We start from the raw sequence: 26,098 nt of genomic DNA, 5'->3' as shown, positions 1-26,098 counted from the left end.
TTAAAATACAAAATATACTGTAACTGAATTCCACTAAAGTTACAATTTAAATAATTGGTAATTAGAAAGCAGTTACATTCAAAAAGTATTTTGATTACTGAACAGATTACTTTGCATTTTATTGTCATTTGTTTCTTTTAATATTATGTCCTTTCAGATGGAAAATATTTATACAAATAAATGATGCGATCCAAAGGGCACTTGAACAGCAGGGAATCACTTTCTTATGATGTTCATACAAAGAAAGAGAAGTCTGAAGTAAGTTTGGAGCAGAAGAAATATAAATAAATAATATACATAAATCTTGTGTAAATTGTCAGCTTTATGCAAAGCTATAATGCTACTTCTACCCATTTTACATGCACATGTTAACAGGCATGATCATATTTTTTTATCATAATTTCTTCTAGTAAGACGTTTGGTATTAGGGCAAAAAGCGTATTCTTGATAATAATTATAGTATTGTTTTCCTGTAAAAAATTTTTAAAATCCTTAAAACAAGATCAGTTTGATTGATCTTGTTTTAGAAGCAACACTGCATGAGATATTTAGGTTTTTCACAGAATGTATTTTTAACATGTGTATGTTGTCTTATTGTGCTGGCAGAATTTTTGTAGTCAAAACAAGTGAAAAAAAATCTACCAATAAGTAATCCAAAGTATTTAGAGTATGTTACTGACCTAGAGTAATCTAACAGAATACATTACAAGTTACATTTTACAGCATGTATTCTGTAATCTGCAATGGAATACAAAAGTAACCCTCCTAACCATGACTAAGAAAAGTAATTAAATCCTTTAGCAATTTTGGGATCAACCTTTCCCATTTGGTTAAAATGTGAGTATGCCATCCATAAACATACTGGCTCACTTATTTAACTTACCTACATATATTCACTTCCATTGTCAGATTTGTCTGTGTGCCTTACTATCTATAAAAATATATTGCTTATTCTCTTATGTACGGTCTTGTTGTATACACACACAAGTTTAATTAATGTACTTTAGTATGTTTATTGAAATTTGTGTAAACCATAATAATACTACAGATTAATCAATATACATTTTTATGATGTTCATATTTAGGTGCAATGATAAGAGTTAATATAGTCAATATTACATATAAAATGACTAGAATGACACCATAACCTACATGAGTAACACATGTCAATGCTGTTCAAGTCTACTTTGTTTTATCTGTGAAAATTCTGAGTGAAATTCCTTGAATGCTCAGTAATGGTGGTGGCCCCTGTACTAAATTTAAATTTTAAAATTCGGGTGCCAGACACATTTAGGCCTGTCAAAATGAATACCTTGCCCCAGATAGCTCTAAAAGCCACCAATTACATGCAATAAAACGATAACAAAATAAAAGTGTATCAAATTTCAAAGCACATGTTTATTATTCAAATAACAAAAGAAAACAGTAAACAAAGGCAAGGAGTCAAAGACTCAAACAAAATATATAAATCCCAACAGAACAAAACATCCAACAATTATTAATTATTCAAGTGTGTGTAGGAAAAAGTTAAAGGCAGGAAAGTTTGTGAATGCGCACACTGGTTCACTGAGAGTTTGTACCAGTTTGGTGACTGTGGGCAATATTGCAGGACACAGAGCGGGAGTCCAACACAAGGGAATAAAAAAGATAGGTCAGAAGAATCAAGAAGTATGAAGAATGCAAGAAGTGCAAATCAACAGCTTTGAAAAAAATCCAGGCCTCACTCTCTGGTGAGAAGCACCATCAGATATGTCAGATTAAACTGACACTTCCTACAGCCCTTGACAAAATGTTCTCCACATCAGTCCACATTGTTGGACAGACTGCAACTTTGTTGAGTCTTTTAAATGTTTTGTAGACTCCCACATGGTTACTCACTGTGTTAACATGATAGTACTGAATGACTCGTGGAATGAGGTGTGCAGCAATGTGAACCCGGTGCTTAGAAACATCGGTCCTTGGTGGTCGAAATGTACACCCCTGTGAGTTGGTCTCTTGGTGGTGGCATGACTGATGACTGGATGGTTGTGCAGTGGAGGAATACAGCTTAGAAGCTAGAGGTTCTGGTTGGAACTCGTTACGCTGGTGGACTGATAATGGAATGGTGGCAAAAGCTGAAGTCAAGTGTGGGCAATTCCCTGGTGAGAGTGGTTGTAGGTTCTTTTGAGAGTTCACCAGGTGAGCTTTGATGTCCCGATGAATCTCCAATTGGAACTACTTTAGCATCACATCCACATCTAACAACAAGGTATCCTTGACTATTCAGTTCATTTGAAAATTATAAATTTTACCTCTGTCATGAGTTTGTCCATTTCTGATTTCAATGTTGGAAGTGTTCCACTTAAGTCTTCCTGTAAGATGGCAGATGAAACCTTGGCCACAGACTGGGTAGGAGTATGGAGATAGGTATGTGAAGATTTGAAGACAACTGATGTCAAACAGGTGACTGTTGCATCTTGGAGCTTCAATCATCATACAAGTGGATGTAGGGCTGGGAATGGACATGTTCAATTTTGGGTTTGTGTTAGGGGATGAACTGTTTAACATTACAACACACTTCCAACACCACTTTTACAACTGTCCTACGAAGTTGCTTTTTTCCACAGAGCAAATTATGGTATTTTTTTTTTAAGTTCAGTCCATCAACCCACTGGTTTTAAGTGTTAGATATCTCCCACAGTTTTTCTAAAGCCAAACAAACAGATTTCTTGGTTAAATTTAAATTCAAAGGTTAGGCCTACAAATGTCACACCAATTTTACACGTCACCACGAATAAAGTCACAAAGTGAACAATGACAAATGTTTGAATGTCTAGAAGCTTCTCAAGTGTCCATGTCATTAAAATAATAATTTTTTTTATATAAAGTTCAGTCCAAGTGTTTGGCTTAAATCAAGAACACCATGGTTCACTTTCCGGTGTTAATGATCAAAGTTTAAATGTTCAGGTTTGTGTATGGTTTCAAATGATCAAGTTAAAGTCCCTGTTCACTTTAAAACCACAAACAATCTCAAATGTTCAACATATAATCATATAACAATAATTTTGTGTGTGTGTGTGTGTGTGTGTGTGTGTGTGTGTGTGTGTGTGTGTGTGTGTGTGTGTGTGTGTGTGTGTGTGTGTGTGTGTGTGTGTGTGTGTGTGAGTGAGTGAGTGAGTGAGTGAGTGAGAGTTAAAGGCAGGAAAGTTTGTGAATGTCGCACGCTGGTTCACGGAGAGTTTGCATGTACCAGTTTGGTGACTGTGGGCAATACTGCAAGACACGGAGCGAGAGTCCAACACAAGGGAATAAAGGTAGGTCAGAAGAATCAAGGAATCACCTAGCGCTTTCACTATAGACCTTTATTTTACCGTCACACCTTAACCATGGAGCTCTTTGGCGCCTGAAGAGCCTCTGAACTCATGCCACTCCACTTTCACTCAAGAAGTGCAAATCAACAAGTGATAAACACTGTCAGATTTGTCCCTTTGTGGTTTCCTCTTCTCCGATCGCGTTCCTAATCCACATCCCAGTACACAAACTTTCCTTCTCCTTACATCAGCTTGGCACACCTCAACTTCACCTCTAACCAGTCTCAAATCTCTCTTCTTTTTCTTTTTTGTCATGAACAACCATCTTCCTGGTTACCTTTATTGTTGACGCCTGGTAATCTGATGAGCAGCCATTTTAGTTGGTGGTGGTGGATCCTTAAAGGGGCAGTGCGCAGTTCTGCTCTGCCACAGCTTGTTCCACCAAAGTGCAGTCCTCTTACACATCTATATACATATTATACTATTTAGCATAATGTCCACATTTGACATAATATGCCTATAACAATGCACATTACACAAACAGCAACGCTAGCAACATATGGTTTACTTATACAACATCGCAACATCACAGCTGCACATTTAAGTTAAATTACATGGAAATGTAAAACACACAGAGTCATTCAGGTTCCTGGAATTACATCCTACAGGACCAGAAGTGGGAGAAACATTGACTCTATTGTGAAAAAGGCCCAGCAGAGGATTTAAGAAGTCTGTTAAAGTTGGGACAAGTGCCAAACCCTTACACTTAACCTCATGCTTCTTCTTTTTTTTTAGGATGTCCCCCAAGAAATTATTGGTGTGGACTGTGGAGCCTTCATGTTGATGGTGAGACAAATTATGTTTTGATATAAATAAACTAATGATTGGTGTGCTTCGTAAGTAGTTGTTAAAGAAGGAACAAGGAAGCAATTTTTTATTTATGACATTTACAGGGAGAATTTTCTTGATTTTTGTTGCTTTACAGTATGCTCTACATCTTGTTTTGGGAGCACCCTTTGATTTTACATTTGTAAGTAATTTCAGTTCAAGTAATTGAACTTTATGATGGTGTAGCAGTTGCTATTTCAAGATTTCTCAATATTTTTGTCTTCCATTGTGACTTTTCAAACATACGGATATGGTGGACCCTTATTCTTCTGGAGAACTTTGGGGTTTTCTCTGAAATACTGGACATTTCCTCCAGCCCACCATTACATTTGCACCCCCTTCCTACCAAATCTAAATTAACCAAGAAATGTATGTTACAGTATAGAGAAACCCTTCAAGAGGCCCTTCCAAGTGGGGAACAAGCTACACTTAGCAGCAGTGAGGTATGTCTCAAATATAGACACACATATATATCAATGTATATATAGCTTTGCAAATATTACATTTATAATAAATATTCAAATAAAATTTTTCTTTAGCATTCTCTAATGAAGGACACATCACATGACAGAAGATGTGAAATGGCTCCATTCCAACAGACATTTACTCAGGTGCCCAGTGGAAGAGCCTCTTTTCCTTACAATGGATGAAGAGGACAAGGAAAAGGCCCTCAACAATCTCCTGGAATGATCAGAAGCTTCCAAAGAGCCCTTCACATTTAATTTTGTGTCAGGGAGTTATTTTTGCAGGAATGTCATCACAAAATGGGCCTAAGAGTGAATTTGACTATTTTTAATTATTTGTAAAGTTTGATTGTTTCTTTTAACATTATGTTGCTATTTTATATATATAGCAACATTATATTTATATATATATATATATAGGCCTATATATATATATATATATATATTAGTTGTATTGTAGTTATATTTTTATTGAAATGTTTTAGTTTTCATATAGATAAGTGTATGTTGCACATGTTCTTGACTTTGGAATAAATGTTTATTATAATGATAACATCATACAATTATATTACACAAGCTTTATGTTTTAAAATGCTCATTGTACTGTACCTTACTGTATCATTATAACTTATACATGTATGAACTGAGAAGTGGCCTTATTTAAAAGTATGAATTCACATGTAATAAAAGGAAATTACGCTCCAAAACCGTCGGTGGCGCGACTCCGTTTTAAGAACGTATGCTCCGCCCCTCACTTCCGTTCTGGCGCTGCTGTTCTGAAACTGCAGGTGCACGCCAGGGGGCAGGCGGATTCTGGCAGGAATTCCAATTTCGGCACAACACCTGGAAGGGTGCTAATATATATATATATATATATATATATATATATATATATATATATATATATATATATATATATATATACACACACACACACACACACACGTGAAAGTGAATGTTTTATTTTATATTCTGTTTTTTATTTAATCACATTTAAAACTCTAAAACATGTCTGAATGTGATCAGTCAGGTCAACTTCGGGTGTCGGGAATTTCTTTTTTTTATTATTATTTTATTTTTTTAAGTGACAGGAAAAAACACCTCACAAGCATTTTTACGTAGTAAAAGGGTGGAGTAGATTGACTAGACTTTTTTTCTGTTAATTTGTTTATGCCGGTACCCTCCATCTATTACTTTTAAATCTATGATGACCATTTAGGAAAAAGTAACGCAGAGCACATATAGATAATTCCAAAGACTTCTCAGATTTTCTCCCACAGTTTACTTCTTACTGAGAACATTTTTTCTCGAATCACTGGATCTTTTGTAACCTACATTTTCGCCTTTCCCCACTACTGTAACACTATGCTACAAATGCTGTCGATTGAGCGTAACTTGAATTGAACCCAGAATATTGCGTGGGAGGTGTTATGAAAATCATTTCTTGTAAAGTAATTTACAACAGCACGTGTACAATGCACGGTGGAACACCACAGCAGTATTGAGAACACATATTCAAATTTGTAAGTAAAAATTTTTCCTCTGCTTGTTGTGCATCATTCCTGCTTTATTAAGGAGTGTTTACTGACATTGAATGGATAATTGGTGAATCTACGCTTTTACAATTCGAAAGAGACCTTTAATATGCCTTCATATGTTTACAATTATGAAATCATAATATCAATGTCAAGTAAATAGTATGTTCTATTCTATATCCTGTAACAAAACCAGTTTTACAAGTTGAGTTTGTGTAAAAGGGAGGGTCAGAGACAGTGATATAAATGTACTTTGTGTTTGTACAGTCATTTTGTTTCCTTCTCTTACCCGTAATGGATTCCTCCAGCAGTTCCCTGTTTGCAGATCAGTTCCTGTGTTCAATCTGTCAGGATGTCTTCACCAACCCAGCAACCATCCCATGTGGACACAATTTCTGCATAAAATGTATTACTACACATTGGGACAGTAGTATGGAGTGTCAGTGTCCTCTTTGTATGAAAAACTTCCACTTGAGACCAGACCTTGGGATCAATAGAGAGTTCAGAGACATTGTTAACCGACTGAGGAAGGGAGAAAGTCCTGCCAAACCTGGAGAAGTACTATGTGATGCCTGTACAAAATCAAAGAGAGGAGCTGTAAAGTCTTGTCTGCATTGTGAAGGATCTTTTTGTAAAACACATTTAGAGCCTCATGACACTGTAGAAAAATTGAAGAAGCACAAACTGATTGACCCTGTGGAGAATCTGGAGAACTATATATGCCAGAAACACAAGAGACCTCTGGAGCAGTTCTGTAGAGATGATCAGATGTGTGTGTGTTTATCCTGCATCATGACTAACCACAAAACTCACAACACTGTTACTTTAGAGGAGGAGAGTAGAAAGAGGAAGGTGAGACACATACAAAAAAAAAATCTGTCGCATTTTATAACATTGCCTTAAAACAAACAAAGTTTCATCTCTTTTTAGTCTCAGTTGGGGCAGAGGCAGAATGAGTTTTATCTGATGATCCAGCACAGGATGAAGAAAATTGAAGAGTTCAAACACTCCATGCAGCTCATCTGGGTCAGTCTCGAGAAATTTAATGACATTTTAACTTAAATATGGTATTTATAATGCTCTAGTGGTTATGTTGAATAAATACTAATTGAGCTAATTTATCAGGAAAAGACAAAGTACGAGAGAGCAGACAGTATTGAGATCTTTGCTGCTCTGATACGCTCCATTGAGAGATGTCAGTCTGAGCTACTTGAAGTGATGGAGCAGAAGCAGGCTAAAGAGCTCATTAAAGAGCTGGAGCAGGAAATCGCTGAGCTAAAGAGAAGAAACACTGAGCTTGAGCTGCTCTCACACACTGAGGATCACCTCCAACACCTACAGGTCAGTGTCTCTTTCTCTGCTCACATCACAGCATAACCCACTCATACTCAATAATTTCTCACTACTCTCTCATGTTGAAGATTTACCCATCGCTGTGCAGCCCTTTAAACACCAGAAACTGGACTGAGATCAGTATTAACACTCATGTGAGTGTGGACATCTTAAGGAGAGCTCTGACAAAGCATCAAGAATGTCTCAATCATGCTATGATGAAGATTACAGGAATTGGTGAGTATCTCACTGTCTTAAGACTTCTGTGAAATCAAAATGAAAGTCAAATGAAAGTCAAGTCTGCTTCAAGTCCTTTGTAAGGTAATCTCGCGTACTTCTGAAAACTATTTATTTCAATGTTTAGAAGACATAAGCAATTAAAATATGCTTCTCTGCAGATATTAGCATTTAAATTCAAAAGGTTAAGAAACTTTGTCCAAATAAATGCTTTTAAGAAGAAGAACGCTCCCTCCCCTACATCTGAACACCACACCTGGCTGTGTAATTCCCAAAACTGATGATGCCTTTGCAGGGCACTCAAAGAGAAAATAATTCATGTTTTAGGGATGTTCCAAACAGAATTTCCAATTAGAATTGCTTAAAAAATGAGTTCTGAATCAACATTACCACCTTTCAGCCCTCTGAAGCTCTTAGTGAAGAGTAATTGTCTTCAAAGGGAATAGGGCATGATCACTTCTGAATAGAATACTTCAATGCAGGAGCTGGATGCGAGGAAAGTTGCTGGAGTTTATTTATGTTTAATGTAGGTTTCTTGGAATGTACACATGAGTAAGTGCTCTTTATTCTTTATGTTTAGTGTATTGTAATTCAAAATATTGATATATTGTGATCTTGTACTTGCTTCACACACACACACACACACACACACACACACACTGGTGGCCAAAAGTTTGGAATAATGTACTGATTTAGCTGTTTCAGAAGGAAATTGGTACTTTAATTCACCAAATTGTCATTCTACCCTATTGAGCTTTTGTGGGATCAGCTAGACTGTAAGGTGCGTGAGAAGTGACTGACAAGACAAGTGCTACAGGAAATGTCACCTGAGTATCTGGACAAACTGACAGCTAGAATGCCAAGGATCTGCAAAGCTGTCATTGTTGCATGTGGAGGACTTTTTTTATGAGAACTCTGAAGTAGTTTAATAAGTTCTCAAACATTTCTTTCAAATTGTAATTTTTCACATTATTAATGTTCTGACTATACATTGTGATCAGTTGAATGCCACTTTGTGACTAAAATGTATTTCCAATTTCTTTTCACAAGAGCAAAATCTGTACATTATTCCTTATTCCAAACTTTTGGCCACCTGTGTGAGTATGTATATACAGTGCCTTGCGAAAGTATTCGGCCCCCTTGAACTTTTCGACCTTTTGCCACATTTCAGGCTTCAAACATAAAGATATAAAACTGTAATTTTTTGTGAAGAATCAACAACAAGTGGGACACAATCATGAAGTGGAACGAAATTTATTGGATATTTCAAACTTTTTTAACAAATAAAAAACTGAAAAATTGGGCGTGTAAAATTATTCAGCCCCCTTAAGTTAATACTTTGTAGCACCACCTTTTGCTGCGATTACAGCTGTAAGTCGCTTGGGGTATGTCTCTATCAGTTTTGCACATCGAGAGACTGAAATTTTTGCCCATTCCTCCTTGCAAAACAGCTCGAGCTCAGTGAGGTTGGATGGAGAGCGTTTGTGAACAGCAGTTTTCAGTTCGTTCCACAGATTCTCGATTGGATTCAGGTCTGGACTTTGACTTGGCCATTCTAACACCTGGATATGTTTATTTGTGAACCATTCCATTGTAGATTTTGCTTTATGTTTTGGATCATTGTCTTGTTGGAAGACAAATCTCCGTCCCAGTCTCAGGTCTTTTGCAGACTCCATCAGGTTTTCTTCCAGAATGGTGCTGTATTTGGCTCCATCCATCTTCCCATCAATTTTAACCATCTTCCCTGTCCCTGCTGAAGAAAAGCAGACCCAAACCATGATGCTGCCACCACCATGTTTGACAGTGGGGATGGTGTGTTCAGGGTGATGAGCTGTGTTGCTTTTACGCTAAACATAACTTTTTGCATTGTTGCCAAAAAGTTCGATTTTGGTTTCATCTGACCAGAGCACCTTCTTTCACATGTTTGGTGTGTCTCCCAGGTGGCTTGTGCCAAACTTTAAATGACACTTTTTATGGATATCTTTAAGAAATGGCTTTCTTCTTGCCACTCTTCCATAAAGGCCAGATTTGTGCAGTATACGACTGATTGTTGTCCTATGGACAGAGTCTCCCACCTCAGCTGTAGATCTCTGCAGTTCATCCAGAGTGATCATGGGCCTCTTGGCTGCATCTCTGATCAGTCTTCTCCTTGTATGAGCTGAAAGTTTAGAGGGACGGCCGGGTCTTGGTAGATTTGCAGTGGTCTGATACTCCTTCCATTTCAATATTATCGCTTGCACAGTGCTCCTTGGGATGTTTAAAGCTTGGGAAATCTTTCTGTATCCAAATCCGGCTTTAAACTTCTCCACAACAGTATCTCGGACCTGCCTGGTGTGTTCCTTGTTCTTCATGATGCTCTCTGTGCTTTAAATGGACCTCTGAGACTATCACAGAGCAGGTGCATTTATACGGAGACTTGATTACACACAGGTGGATTCTATTCATCATTAGTCATTTAGGTCAACATTGGATCATTCAGAGATCCTCACTGAACTTCTGGAGAGAGTTTGCTGCACTGAAAGTAAAGGGGCTGAATAATTTTGCACGCCCAATTTTTCAGTTTTTTATTTGTTAAAAAAGTTTGAAATATCCAATAAATTTCGTTCCACTTCATGATTGTGTCCCACTTGTTGTTGATTCTTCACAAAAAGTTACAGTTTTATATCTTTATGTTTGAAGCCTGATATGTGGCAAAAGGTCGAAAAGTTCAAGGGGGCCGAATACTTTCGCAAGGCACTGTGTATGTGTGTGCGTGTGTGTGTGTGTGTGTGTGTGTGTGTATACATACTGTACATACACACTGATGAGCCAAAACAGTATGATCACTTAGAGGTGAAGCGAATAACGTTGATCATCTTCTAACAAGGCCACATGTCAAGGTCTGGGTAGATTAGATGGTAAGCGAAACAATCATTTATCGTAGTCAACGTGTTGAATGGAGGAGAAATGGGCAGGAGTAAAGACCTGAGCGACTTTGACAACGGTCAATTTGTTATGGCCAGATGACTGGGTCAGAGCATCTTTTAAACAGCAAGGCTTGTGGGGTGCTCCCAGTTAGCAGTGGTGAGTACCTACCGACAGTGTTCCGAGGAGGGACAAACCATGGTGTTACGGGGTGTTGGGCGCCTAAGGCTCATCGAGGCACGAGGGCAACGAAGGCTATCCCGTCTGGTCTGAATGGACTGAAGGTCTACTGTGGTACAAGTAACAGAAAATTTTAATGATGGTTACGAGATGAACGTGTCACAACACACAGTGCATTGCACCGTGCTCTGTATGTGTTTGCTTAGCTGCAGACCAGTCAAAGTGCCCATGATGACCTATGTACACCATTGAAAGTACCTATAATGGGCATGTGAGCAACGGAACTGGACCCTGGAGCAGTGTAAGAAGTTTGCCTAGTCCAATTAGTCCCATTTTCTTTTACATCACAAGGACAGCCATGTACGTGTGCTCCGTTTACCTGGGGAAATGATGGCACCAGGATGCAATGTGGGAAGACACCAAGCCGGTGGAGAGCGTGATGCTCTGGGCAATGTTCTGCTAGGAAACCCTGCATCTGGCCATTCATGTGGACATCAATTTGACACATGCCACCTACCAAAACATAATTAAAGGCCAGGTACACCGCTTCATGGTAGTGGTATTCCCTGATGGCAGTGGCTTCTTTCAGCAGGATAATGCGCCCTACCACACTGCACACATTGTTCAGGAATGGTTTGAGGAACATAATGAAGAGTTCACGGTACCCTGGCCTCCAAATTCCCCAGATCTAAATCCGATTGAGCATCTATGGGATGTGCTGGAGCAACAAGTTCGATCCACGGTGGCTCCACCTCGCAACTTACAGGACTTGAAGGAGCTGCTGCTAAAGTCTTTGTGCCAGATACCACAGGACACCTTCAGGGGTCTTGTAGAGTCCATGCCTCAGCGGGTCGGCACTTATGTAATTTTTATGTTATTTTAGAATATAAAATATAACATATATGCAACCTACATACACATGGAGGCTAAAGATTAGACAAGCACAGAAGAGAATGTCTTTAAGTACCATTTCTGAGGCTGTATTGCATTATGACAACACACATGCTGGGCATGTTAGCTCCAATGACCCTTTGAATACACAACGAATTAGGTATGTGCATTGACATATTTTCTTTTGTCTGTTCTTCAAAATATCATCAAGTGTGTTTCTTCAAGCATTAGTCTTTGTGTCAAACAGGATTTCTTCTCATATGTCACTCTGAGACTCATTACAGGTCACCCTCCACAGTTGTGGGTAGATTGGCAAAATTACCAGCCGCTGTGCACGAAATACCCGTATTTGGTCTGTACTAATTTCATACCCTGATTGACTTGCACATAGGCTCCAGCATCGTCATATGCAAAGACTGTAATGTACTGTTTGTGGGCTGTTTATGTAGTAACATGGTCAGTTAGATCATTGTTCGATTCTCAAGTTAGTGGAAAAGTGGTTGGACTGCATTGAAATCGCATCTTAGTTTCCTGGCTGAACATCAGCTCTGACATGAGAAGCAGCAAGAGAGTATGTGTGCGTGTGTGCGGCTTTGCCGTACTCTTCGATGTAAACGAAAGCCTATTTTCAATTTTTTTTTAATGATGAACATAGTGTTCCTACATAAAGCATAAAGCCTGTAATTAAGGCTATGCTGGCCCTATTTCCCTGGCAGCAAGTACTAGGAAAAACAAATGTACTCCTCTATCACCTCCCATAACCTTCAATCACAATATACAGATCTGAAACGCAGGTGGCACTCTAATGTGACTGAATTCTCATCCATAGTTTATTTTGTGATCACATACACCTCCCCCACTGTTTAGTTGAATATCTTGTCCTCTGAGTACACTAGAAGCTGATTCTAGGTGTTGTTGGAATTATGAGATCCTCAGCATTGCAATGATATATATATACAATTGCATCATGGATAGACAAGTCGACAACATATTTTGCAGATGATTGGTCTATCATGCTTTTTTCTGCTGGACTACATATTTTGGTATGAACATCTGAGAATTGTATTATTTACCCAAGCAAGCTAACAGACAAGTAGGAAATGTTCATATTATTCAAATTACAAAATGTTTCAGAAGTAATATAATTACTTGCAATTACTCCATATCTCAAATTACTTTCATTCTCTAAATGTAATATTAGAAAATTGTAGAAAAAAAAGAATATACCATAATGTATATATTTGTTTCTACAGAGCTACAGACGGTGGAGATGTTTTCAGGTACAGTGTCACCCTGCATTAACACATACATTTAAATATTTATGAAAATAAATTGTTCATCCCAAACTATACATTTATCTAAAAGTGTTATTACAAAAGTTTATATTTCTGATCTCTCGCTCTTTCAGTTGATGTTACTATGAATCCTGAAACGGCTCATCCTAAACTTATCTTGGATGACAAACAAGCTGGATATGGAGAAAGACAACAAAATGTCCCAGACAACCCTTGGAGGTTTGATTCATGTCCCAGTGTCCTGGGAAAGGAGGGATTCTCCTTTAGGAAATTTTATTTTGAGGTGCAGGTAAAAGGGAAAACTGAATGGGATTTAGGAGTAGCCAGAGAGTCTGTTAACAGGAAGGGGACAATTACTTTGAGTCCAAGGAATGGACTCTGGGCTCTGTGGTTGAGGAATGGAAATGAGTACAAGGCCTGTGACTGTCTTTCTGTCCCTCTCTTTTTGAGAGTGAAACCCCAGAAGGTGGGGGTGTTTGTGGATTATGAGGAGGGTCTGGTCTCTTTTTATGATGTGGAATCTAAGTGTCATATCTACTCTTTCACTGGTCAGTCTTTCACTGAGAAACTCTATCCATATTTCAGCCCAGGTTTTAATAATGGAGAAAAGAATTCAGCCCCATTGATCATCTCACCTGTCAGAAACAATATGTGGTTTTTAGTGAATCAACAATAAATATCAGAAATGAAGAAAGATAGCATCTTACCTATTCATTTTTTCTAACTTTTCACCAATTGTAGATAATCAAACAAACAATGGACTTAATTCTTTTATTCTATTTTTAAAGTATATTTTGGGATGTGATAAACTTGTGTATTCCTCTTCACAATAATGTTGCTAGAATTTTACATTGATTTTAGAGTTATTGTGTTCTTTTTTTTATTCTTGACATTTTCAATATTTACAGATTTGCAGTAAAATAAAAAAGGTGAAAAATGTTGGCTACAGTGACAGTTTGCTGTGTCACTGCAGCATAATCTTTGTAATGATCTTTAAAATGATGATAGGAAAGAAAAGGGAACTTAAATAAAGTACTTTTGTTAAATCAGTGTGGTAAAGCAGCACCAAAGTAGCCCTTTAATTCTTGGATCTACTGAAAGGAAAATAACAGGCTATTTTGGAGATCAATCTATAATAATAGTCCAATGCACATATAATGTGTCCCTGGTGACACCTTTAAAGGAACAAATCACCCATTAATACACTGCCGTTATTTACTCACCCTGCTGTTGACTTTCTGAATCAGTGGAACACAATTAAATAATAATAATAAATGAAAGACAAAAACATCCTGGCATGCTTTTCTATGTAATAAAAATACTGTAAGGGAAGGGTTGTCAAGCTCCAAACTGAAAAAATGTAAATAAAAAAAAAAAAGCTTCATAGATTCGGTTCAGATGTAAGTCCTTTTTCTGTCCTTTCAAGTATTAGGTGAGCTTCAGCTTCTGGAATGACACTATGTTTCCCAAATCATTGGAATTTATATTGTGAGAGTAATCCTAGTGAATACTCAAGTCAGTTACAAATATTGTGACAGCGTCCATGGTGGTCGGCTCAAAAACTGAAACTTAAAACTGACATAAAAGAAGTCAGTACTTAGTAAACTGGCATATGAGGTGAACAGCAATGTCTACTTGTCTATTTAGAGGGAGAAAGCATTACATTTTTACTTGATTCATTTTGAAGTTTAATGTTATTCATTAAAATATAATTTTTGGGGAAATACATACGTTTTGTATCATTCCTATATATATACACCTTGTATGCAGATGCACACTGTTCTATACTAGAATATACTTATGGCATTATTATAGGCATTGCATTACAGTCTGAGATTATAAAAGTAATAAAACTGAGTTCTCTTTTAGATTCACTTTAAGAATGATCTCTATTTGGTTTCAGTGAAGTTGTTTGGAGGTATGTTGCCCAAACATTAAATAAAATATAGTTCCCCAGAAGTATTTGGACATCTAAACCACACTTCAAAATGTACAAAGTCTTGCACCTGTTGTTTACATGGAAGAGTTTTGAGAAAAGGACTAGCTTCATTTGTTTGCAGATGCCATTTGGTTAGACATTTCATTAAACATGTACATCAGTGCAATGCAATTCATACATTTTAATGTGTGCGATAAGTGTCAACATACTTTTTTGGTGTCACAGTCAGTATGATGACATTTTAATAAATGAACATAAAACCACAGTTCAACAATAAAAGAATAAACTATATAGACACAGTAAAAGTCTGAATATGTCAAAAATGCCAAAGGTTGATTTCTCCTACATATTTGGTCAAAGTCCTTGAAGAGAGAAGAAGTGTTCAAGACTTCTGAAAATGGAGGGTAAATGTCTTTACTCCGTTAAGCAAGTTAGGGGGGAAATTACAACTAGTTTTACCTAAAATTATTTTGTTGCCAGTCAATTTGGTGCAGAGTAGTTTCTTAAGCTACAAGTTTCTCAGTCAAACTGTATTCTTCATTTCAGTAATGTTACCGTCCGTGTTATGAACGTGTCCACTGCACATTTGGACAAAACCATAATGCTGAAGGGAGTAATTAGTCATTATAAAGAGGTGCAAAGTCTGTGAAGACAATGGCAGAATTCTCACAGCCACCAGTTGACAGAAGATCAAGCATGACGGAACCAATTGAGTGTAAGTAAACAGCACATTGTACAGAATCAGTTTTCCGTCATTACACTTGTCAAGTTGTAACTTCTGAAGTTGAAAATAGGGTTATACTATAATGTTAAGTTACAGGAAAGTTTCTGCATTTGTTCTGGTATCTGGCATTTGCTTTCATGGTGTAAACATTGCACAAGGAAATATTTACAAATCAGAAATAATACATACATGGTATTCAGAATTATCTTTATTTTTACTGAAGGGATTAAGAAAAATCTATATTTTTCATACTTTACAGTGAAATCTCCTAAAAATCCCTTGATTCAATGCTCAATCTGTCTGGATGTTCTCACTGATCCAGTCACCACTCCGTGTGGGCATAACTACTGTAAGACCTGCCTGACAAAATGCTGGGACAAAAATCGGGACTGCCGCTGCCCACTTTGTAAGGAAAACTTTCCGAAGAGACCGAACCTTAAAATTAATACAGCACTCCGAGAACTTGCAGAAAGCTATAGGAGGAAAAAAACCAAAGTGTTATGTTACACCTGTGCAGAGAAGAAAGTGAAAGCCCTGAAGTCCTGCCTTGAATGTCAGACATCTTACTGTGAGACTCACCTGGAGCCTCATCAAAAAGTTTCCAATTTAATGAAACACAAATTGATTGACCCCGTGGAGAATCTGGAGGATTATATATGTCAGAAACATGAGAAACCTCTGGAGCTGTTCTGTAGAGATGATCAGATAAGTGTGTGTCTGTCCTGCACTGAGGAAGACCACAAAACTCACAACACTGTTCCTATAGAGGACGAGATTACAGAGAAGAAGGTAGTATATTCTAGAAATATTAAACACGAAGAACAGTTTGCTATTCCCTTAAGATCTTCTAGCATCTATTTAGAAATCTGGTTTTTAACTCGCACGGAGTGTTCTCACACTGCATGAATCTTTCTCTGTTTAAAGAGTCAACTGGCGAGTACACAGATGGATGTGCGACAGATGATCCAGGACAGACAGAAGAACATTCTAAACATGAAAGAGTCAATTACACTCAGCAATGTAAGTCTTAAATGCTAAGTGAGGTCAAATATCTAGTACAACATTTAGATATAGATTATATTGGTTAACGATGATTAGTACATAGTGATTATTTAAAGATAATAAGGTTACTATTCACGTTTACATTTTCTTAGTGAGTTGAATAGAGATAGTTTTTGACATTTCCATGTTTGTCTGAGTTAGGAAATGTTAGTATAAAGTGTATTGACTCCAGCTGAATCCAAACAATATTTTAAATGGCCTTTAGGAAAGCCGAACAGAACTACATCAAGTGATGGAGAATCAGAAAGCAGCAGAGAAGCAGGTTGAAGAGCTCATTAAAGAGCTGGAGCAGGAAATCACTGAACTAACGAGGAGAAACTCTGAGCTGGAGTAGCTCTCACACACTGAGGATCACCTTCACCTCCTAAAGGTCAGTGTCCCTCTCTCTACTATCATTACAGCATAACACTCGTCATACTCAATCATTTCTCTTTACTCGCTATAGACTGACCCATCACTGTGCAGCCTTTTAAACACCAGAAACTGGACTGAGATAAATATTAACACTCGTCTGAGCATGACCACTCTGAGGGAGGCATTGAGTCATTTTAAGTCTCTTCAGGAGATACATCAGCATCCGAGTGAAATAAGTACATATATTTTTTTAATAATTTGAAATCTCTGACACCATTTGTAGTAAGCGGAAATTAATGTACCTATTTAGCTATAGGTGGCATTAAAGACAACGTTTAGTCCCCTTATCCACTGATTTGTTCATATTTGTTCAAAAAGCTTTCAAGAAATCAAGTATAAGCTGTGCTATGTTATTTTTTTATTTGTGTGTGTGTGTTAATATATATGTATATATTATTTTATTTTATTTTGCTCGAAATAAACTTCAATCAATATAATGTTTTAATGTTATTAATCTCCGCAGATCTTAAGATGATGCAGGAGTATGCAGGTACATTGTGTGATTTTCTCAATTCACTGAAAGCACTGCCTTAAAAATACCATATGCAAGATTATATGTTTTTTAACTGTGTTAATGTTTAAAGATATCTTCTCTCTCTTAGTGGATGTGACTCTGGATCCTAATACAGCTCATGCATGTCTAATTCTGTCTGAAGATGGGAAACAAGTGAAAGTGGATTTTAGTGGCAACAATGAGCATGACCTCCCAAACAACCCAGAGAGATTTGATACATGTCCCAGTGTTCTAGGAAAAGAGGGTTTCAGTTCAGGGAAATTTTACTTTGAGGTTCAGGTAGAGGGGAAAACTGATTGGGATTTAGGAGTGGCCAATGGATCCATTAAGAGAAAAGGTGAGATTAAATTGAGCCCTAAGAATGGATTCTGGACTGTGGGTCTGTGGAAGGGGAATGAATATCAGGCAAGTGCATCTCCTTCTGTCTCACTTTCTTTGAGAGAGAAACCCCAGAAGGTGGGGGTGTTTGTGGATTATGAAGAGGGTCTGGTCTCTTTTTTTGACGTGGATTCCAATTCTCATATCTACTCTTTCACTGGTCAGTCTTTCACTGGGAATCTCTACCCATATTTCTATCCTGGTAAAAACAATGAGGATAAAATGCCATTAATCTTAATGAAGATTAACTGCTTCTGAAGTGGTGGTTCACACCAAACTCACGCAAAATACAAGATACTTGAGAATTTTGACAGAGACTTTCACTTCAGATTCACGTTTTTGTAATGGCAAATGGTCTTGGTCATTTCATGCTCATATACTGTACATAATCCCATTTCATGAGTAACAAAATACATGAAATGGGATTATGTATTTAAAATACTAAATATTAGTAACTATATTACACTATAGTTTCAATTTAAGTAGTTAGTAATCAGAATACAGTTACATAAAAAAATATTTTGATTACTGAAGAGGTTACTTTGCTTTTTACTGTAATTTGTTGCATTTAATATAATCTATACAGTTGAAAAAATTGTATCCATATAAATTATTCGATCAGAGGAGCTTTTAAACATCAGTGAAAACAATGATTTGCTTCATTCCTACAAGTGCTTTCACACTTTCGTGAGTAAAAATGTGGATATGATGTAATTGAGAAACTTTCCCTTGGGAGCTTAAATAGAGTAGCTACATCGTGTTTCTACAGCTTAACAAAATACAAATAGAAAGGCTTTGACAGATGAAACATAAATCCAATAAATACATGATTACATGCCTTGTCATTGTTAGGATATTTTGTTTTTTACAAGAACTGCTAACCAATGTTGCCTTTAACATCATATACAAATCTACAAATAATATATTTCCTGTCTGATTCTATGAGCAGAATCCACATACATTCAGAAAAGGATGTTTTTGTACACTGTGGGTTTTTAAAGTTTGGAGCAGCAAAAAGAGTTATCCTTGAGCAAATTGCCATGAGAACATTTAGCTTTATGTTAAGATACAATGCTATTTCTTGCCCTTACATGCATTTGTTACCAGGTGTGATTATTTTTTTTATAATTAATTATATGAAGTAAATTTACATTAGAGCATTTTTTCTTCTAGTAAGACCATTGATATTTGGGCAAAGATGTACTGCAAAATTGTTGTACTTAATATGAATTTAAATATTGTTTTCTTGTAAAACAATATCTAAAAATCATTAAAACAAGATAAATTAGAGTAACAAAACGGCATAATATATTTAGGCTTTTTTTCAGAGAACATACACTGGCGGTCAAAGGTTTGGAATAATGTAAAGATTTTGCACTTATGGGTACTTATGGGAACAAATGGGTACTTCTACTCACCAAAGTGGCAAATGGGTACTTCTACTCACCAAAGTGGCAATCAACTGATCACAATGTACATTTGGGACATTAATAACGTGAAAAATTACTATTACAATTTGATAATTAATTTCAGAACTACTTCAAAGAGTTCTCATCAAAATATCATCCATGTGCAGCAATGACAGCTTTGCAGATCCTTGGCATAGCTGTCAGTTTGTTCAGATACTCAGGTGACATTTCACCCCACACTTCCTTTAGCACTTGTCATAGATGTGGCTGTCTTGTCACGCACCTTACAGTGTAGCTGATCCCACAAAAGCTCAATGGTGTTAAGATCCATAATGCTCTTTTCCAATTATCTGTTAATGTCTGTGTTTATTTGCCCACTCTAACCTTTTCTTGTTTTCTGTTTCAAAAGTGGCTTTTTCTTTGCAATTCTTCCCATAAGGCCTGCACCCCTGAGTCTTCTTTTTACTGTTGTACATGAATCTGGTGTTGAGCAGGTAGAATTCAATGAAGCTGTCAGCTAAGGACATGTGAGGCATCAATTTCTCAAACTAGAGACTCTGATGTATTTATACTCTTGTTTAGTTGTACTTCTGGTCTTCCACATCTCTTTCTGTCCTTTGACTTTTAAGACTGTAGTGTACACCTTTTGTATGAAATCTTCAGTTTTTTGGCAATTTCAAGCATTGTATAGCCAAGTTTCTAGAGAAAGCTATTTCTTTTTTGCTATTTTTTCCTAATATTGACATGCCAGTCTATTGCATACTGTGGCAACTCAAAAACAAGCACAATGTTTTTTTTAATTTTTTTTATTTTTTATCCTCCTTCCAATTTGGAATGCCCAATTCCCTCTACTTATTATGTCCTTACTGGTGGCACAGTTACTCACCTCAATCCGGGTGGCGGAGGACAAGTCTCAGTTGCCTGCGCTTCTGAGACCGCCAATCCGCTCATCTTATCATGTGGCAAATTGTGCATGACACCACAGAGACTCCCAGCATGTGGAGGCTAATGCTACCCTCCGCAATCCACGCATAAATTACCACTCGCCACATTGTGAGCGAGAACCACTAATCGCGACCACGAGGAGGTTACCCTATGTGACTCTACCCTCCCTAGCAACCAGGCCAATTTGGTTGCCTAGGAGACCTAGCTGGAGTCTCTCAGCACACCCTGGATTTAAACTCGCGACTCTAGGGGTGGTAGTCAGCGGGGGTAAATACTCGCTGAGCTACCCAGGCCCCCTCACAAAGACAATTTAAAGCAATTTGGCATGATTACTCAAGGATAAGGTGTTGGTGTGATGGCTGCTGGAAATCGGGCCTGACTAGATTTGATTAAAAATGACTTTTTTCAAATAGTGATGGGTCTGTTTTTTACATCAGTAATGTCCTGACTATACTTTTTGATCAGTTGAATGCCACTTTGGTGAAATAAAGTACCAATTTCCTTCCGAAACAGCAAAATCTGTAGGCCTACATTATCCCAAACTTTTGGACACCAGTGTATTTTTACAATGAAGTGTATTTTCTTTATGTACTTGTTATGTCAAATCAAGTAAAAAAAATCTGCTAGTGCTGAAGAAGTAAACCAAAGTGGCATTTACTGACCTTGAATAATCTAATGAAATACATTACAAATGACATTTTACAGCATGTTCCCAACCCTGCAGTCCCTGTTCTACCGAGGTAGGCTACTTGAGCGTGCCGTGTTCATTTGGACAACATTATAACATTACAGGAGAATTAACTAATTTTCTTTTGTAAACCATGTGACACCTTAGTGTAAAATCTACCAGTAGGCTCGTGATTTAACGTTCAAATATCAGACAAAAAAGACCTAGAATCTACTTGATAAACGAGTTGTGTAGAAACACAGATATAAGTGATAGCAGTCGGCACAACACCGGCCACTAGGGAATTAGGGGAGGGGCCATGTTTTTCTGGAGAACTTTTGGTGAAAGTGAAACTCCGACATTTCTCTACACTAATGGTGGCTTACTACGGAAGCGTATTGCATTCACTTGAGAAAAAAAAATCTACTCTGTTTTTCTGAATTAACGACTTAATTATCTCAGAATTACGAGATAATTTTTCATGGAAAAAAGTTTTTGCTCTGTTTTTCTGAATTAACGACTTAATTATCTCAGAATTATGAGATAATTTTTCATTAAAAAAAATATTTTGTTCTGTTTTTCTGAATTAATGAGATCCCTCAAAATCCTGCCTCTATTTTAGCTGGATTGCATGGAAGTAAACATGTCCCGCCTTTCAAGTTTAATCCGGTTTTATTTTACTTTGGGTCTGAGACAATTTATAGAGATATATTTTAAACTTGGCCTTCAATACAAAGACATTACTGTCTATGACATTTGTAATACTGTCATGGCTGAGACACGCTTTGATCTTCCAAAGGACACTAATCAAGCAATATACTGGTACTTGCATTTAACACGAGAACTACCGGAATTCTATAACTACAAGAATGGCCATAGCGGTCATTCTGACCGTTCATACTAGACTGTACCAAAATGTCATGTCATATTTACATTCGAAACTTCTATTGAGGTTTTAGAATGAAGCTTCTAATGTCTGTCGTCATATTTTATGGCGTCATCACCCTAAAAATGTATTGAATAAAATAGAATAATAAGGATCAAATGGAGCGCCAAGCGAACACAGATAGTCCTACATAATACGATTTTTTTTTGTAATATATAATAGTGCTAGACTATACAAATACATAGGCCTATATATATATTATATATTAGCTGCTAGACTGCCCCGGAAGGTGCGTGCCTCGCTTTGTGTAGGCCTACAGCAAGTTTTTTCCACCACAGTGAAAATGTTTTCGAAAGTCTAAACGCCAACAAACATGGATTGAGGTGGAATATTTCGTTAGATAAAAACATGTTGTGAATTTTGGAAATTATTACATCTATCCTTTTTCAAAACATGTTGACTTTTGGACTTTACAACGCTCTGGAGTTATTGGAAATTGGAAACAATCCTATGCAGCCACACTGGAATAAAAATCCATGAATAAATGAATCTGTTATATTAATAATAAACACCAGGACACGAAATTTTAATTCTAATGAATGTGAAAATGTATTAGTTCATCGACAACCACAGAACTTGCTATTGTAGCTAATTACAGATACAAATTTGATTATTTATATTAAATAATTCTCTTTGTAAAATAAAAACAAATCAATACAATAGCTTATAAAAACATCACCAAAGTGTATTTCAATGCATAGTAAAAACCTTAGACATGTATGAAACACATATAGGCCTAACCCAAAATGGCCAAAGCGGTTAATAAAGAATATGAACATTCGCTAAACTGTGGGAAAACTGATTTAGAAAGCAATATTTGTTTTACTGTGAGCAAAAATATCATGCTGTAAAACGACTCGGTTACTAACGTAACCTCGGTTCCCTGAGAGAGGGAACGACTATTGCGTAAGTAGCTTACGCTATGGGAAAACTCCGTTTCTCGAGAAATATTGAAGTCTTTATGTAAAACGCATTGCAGCTGCACAGCAGACAGTGATGAGCGAAGCAGCTCGGTCAATGGCTGTGCTGCGGCAACTGCTCGAACCAATGACGGGGCGATTTAGAATGCGCCACCAATGGGGGCGCGCCCCGCTTTCGCGCGCTCATAGCCTGCTGAAATTAGCATATGAGGGCTATATAATGAGCATCCCGTCATTCCGGTTCTTTAAGTTCAATCGACTGAAGCGACTGACAAAGCACAGGCACGGCAGCTTACGCAATAGTCGTTCCCTCTCTCAGGGAACCAAGGTTACGTTAGTAACAGAGTCGTTCCCTTATCGAGAGGTCTCTCCTATTGCGTAAGTAGCTTACGCTATGGGAACCCCATGTAAAACGCCGTGCGTGCTGACTTCGCTGTATAAAGCCAGAGGCGGGTGCCTGAGCCTTAAAGCAAAGTGATGTTCCAAGAGCCGGCCAGAGGCGAGCTATTTAGTGGGGTATGACAGGGCGCCCTTACCTACAAGGTGGGGTGCTCCTTGTACAAACACAAATCTTATGTACTGAGTTTTTTGTGTACTGGTACGCATAAGAAACCCTCTAAGCCGGTCAGAGACGGACCTTATAAGGGAGGAGATAATGCCCAGCATGTACATACTCCAGTTCATTCCACAGTCAGACTGATAGAATGTTGGAATGCAATGAGGGGACCTGTAGGTTATAAAACCTGATAAATGTCGAAGGCGAGGCCCAGCCTGCTGCCGCACAAATATCTTCAATGGGTATCCCACTCGACCATGCCCACGAGGAGGCAATGCTCCTCGTAGAGTGAGCTCTGACGCCTAAGGGGCATTGAAGGCCCTTGGCTTCATAAGCTAGCGCTATAGCATCCGCTATCCAGCGCGATATTCGTTGCTTTGAGACAGCGAGACCCTTAGTTCGGCCGCCAAAGCATACGAATAATTGTTCCGTCTGTCTGAACAGGGCAGAACGTTCCAAATATACTCTGAGCGCCCTGACCGGGCAGAGTAAATTTGCGTCGCCTTCGTCTGCTGAAGACAATAGCGCTGCCAGAGATATCACCTGTGCTCTGAAGGGTGTAGAGAGCACCTTAGGAATGTACCCGTGCTTTGGCCTAAGGACAACTCTGCAGTCGTTAGGTCCAAATTTCAGGCAAGCAGCGCTTGATGACAGCACATGCAGGTCGCCCACTCTTTTAACTGAAGCGAGTGCCAGCAAGAGCGTGGTTTTGAGCGAGAGCTGCTTGAGGTGCACGGTTCGGAGAGGTTCGAACGGGGCACCTTTGAGTGCGTCCAGGACAGTGGCCAGGTCCCAGATCGGCACCGAAGGTGGGCGAGGAGGGTTCATCCTCCTAGAGCCTCTTAGGAAACGAACGATCAGATCGTTTTTTCCTAATGAATGTCCTTTATCAGGATTGTGTGATGCCGCTATGGCAGCCACATAGACTTTGAGCGTGGAGGGTGTGCGGCCCGCCTCCAGCAGCTCCTGTAAAAAGCGAGTACACTCGGTATCTCGCGACGCTTTGGGGTTCAAGCTCTTGGTATCACACCAGTCACTGAACACTTTCCACTTTTGGGCATACAAGCCTCGTAGAGGGGCTCGTGCCTCAGCAATGGTTTTCAGAACTCCACTGGGAGGTTCTCGGGAACCCGTTGAGGGGCCATGCATGGAGGGCCCACAGATCGGGCGGGATGAAGAATCATCCCGCTGGCCTGTCCGAGGAGGTCTTGCCTCAGCGGAATCGGCCATGGGGCAGATTGCATCATCTGTACCAGCTCTGGAAACCATGTCTGGTTTTTCCAGAGTGGGGCTACCAGGAGCACTGCACATTTCACCTCCCTGATCCGACTGATGACCTGAGGCAGCATCGTGATCGGGGGGAAAGCATACAAGGGGCGGCTCGGCCAGATTTGGGCGAAGCGTCCGTGCTTTTTGAGAAGAAGAGAGGGCAGTGCTGCGTTTTCCTTGGAGGCGAAGAGGTCGACCTCTGCCTCGCCAAAGGTTCGCCATAACCACTGAACCGTCCGAGGGTGGAGAGACCATTCTCCTGGGAGAACTTTGTCTCTGGATAGCATGTCCGCTCCTTGGTTCAGGACGCCTGGCACGTGCGCTGCTCTTAGCGAGCGCAGGTGGTGTTGTGACCATAGGATGAGCTCCCTGGCCATAGAGTGCAGGGAGCTCGACCTGAGTCCACCTTGGCGATTTATATACGAAACTACCGTCATGTTGTCCGGTCGGACCAGGACGTGTTCGTTTTGCAGGTACGGAAGCAGGGCTCTGAGAGCCAAGGCGACCGCTTTCATTTCCAGACAGTTTATGCGAAGGCGCTTTTCCGGGTTTGACCAAAAACCGGAAACAGGCCTGCCCTCGTAAAGGGCCCCCCATCCTATTTTGGAGGCATCTGTCGTGATCATTTTTCTCCGAAAATTCACGCCTAGACTCACGCCGGTTTGATACCATTTTATGGCTTTCCAGGGCGTCAGGGCTTTTATACAGCCGTGATTCGCTCTGATCAAAAAGTGGCCTGAGCGCCACGCGTGAGTGGGGACGCGGCTCTTGAGCCAGCGCTGGAGAGGATGCATGTGCAACAATCCTAGCTGGAGCACAGCTGATGCCAAGGCCATGAGGCCGAGCATTCTCTGAAATCGTTTGACGGGGGCGTGCGCGCCCGTTCTGAACGATGTTGCAAGGCGTCGAATAGAGAGCGCGTGCTCTGATGAGAGGCGCGCTGTCATCTGCACTGAGTCTAGCACTAGTCCCAGAAAAGAAATATTCTGGCTGGGGGATAGCACGCTCTTTGCAAAATTTATTCTCAGACCCAGGCATTGTAAATGGCTGATAGTCCAAGATCTGTGTGTCATTAACTGAACCTCTGATTGTGCTGATTAGCCAATCGTCGAGGTAATTCAGTATCCGCACTCCCCGCTGTCTCAGGGGGGAAAGTGCTGCATCCATACATTTCGTGAATGTACGGGGGGCCAATGATAGGCCGAATGGTAGTACTGTGTACTGGTATGCCTGTCCCTCGAAAGCGAATCTCAGAAAAGGCCTGTGATGAGGCGCTATCGGGATGTGAAAGCGTCTTTCAAATCCACTTATAGAAACCAATCCCCGGGGCGAACTTGCG

At 38.9% G+C, this 26,098-nt stretch overlaps 2 protein-coding genes and 1 long non-coding RNA gene across 3 annotated transcripts; all 3 read left to right on the top strand.

The window, feature by feature from the left end:
- Positions 1–1,003: 1,003 nt before the first annotated feature.
- Positions 1,004–5,260, top strand: LOC127661323 (uncharacterized). Its single transcript, XR_007972751.1, has 4 exons — positions 1,004–3,293; positions 4,086–4,136; positions 4,559–4,621; positions 4,718–5,260. It is a non-coding gene; the product is annotated as an uncharacterized LOC127661323 (long non-coding RNA).
- A 1,211-nt stretch (positions 5,261–6,471) lies between these two features.
- On the top strand, positions 6,472–14,728 carry LOC127652797 (E3 ubiquitin-protein ligase TRIM39-like). The gene is made up of 6 exons (XM_052139184.1): positions 6,472–7,029; positions 7,108–7,203; positions 7,303–7,518; positions 7,599–7,746; positions 12,975–13,001; positions 13,130–14,728. Exons 1-6 carry the CDS (start codon positions 6,472–6,474, stop codon positions 13,690–13,692), a joined length of 1,608 nt encoding a protein of 535 aa, XP_051995144.1. The 3' UTR covers positions 13,693–14,728.
- An 861-nt stretch (positions 14,729–15,589) lies between these two features.
- LOC127655082 (E3 ubiquitin-protein ligase TRIM39-like) lies at positions 15,590–18,305 on the top strand. The gene is made up of 7 exons (XM_052142691.1): positions 15,590–15,670; positions 15,939–16,468; positions 16,604–16,699; positions 16,947–17,071; positions 17,187–17,200; positions 17,619–17,645; positions 17,758–18,305. Exons 1-7 carry the CDS (start codon positions 15,610–15,612, stop codon positions 18,303–18,305), a joined length of 1,401 nt encoding a protein of 466 aa, XP_051998651.1. The 5' UTR covers positions 15,590–15,609.
- The last annotated feature ends 7,793 nt before the right edge of the window (positions 18,306–26,098 follow it).

The sequence above is a fragment of the Xyrauchen texanus genome, chromosome 2 (genome assembly GCF_025860055.1).
Source record: "Xyrauchen texanus isolate HMW12.3.18 chromosome 2, RBS_HiC_50CHRs, whole genome shotgun sequence".
Lineage (NCBI taxonomy): Eukaryota > Metazoa > Chordata > Actinopteri > Cypriniformes > Catostomidae > Xyrauchen > Xyrauchen texanus.
Note: the sequence above shows the minus strand (reverse complement) of the source record. Positions and strands in the feature narration are given on the sequence as shown.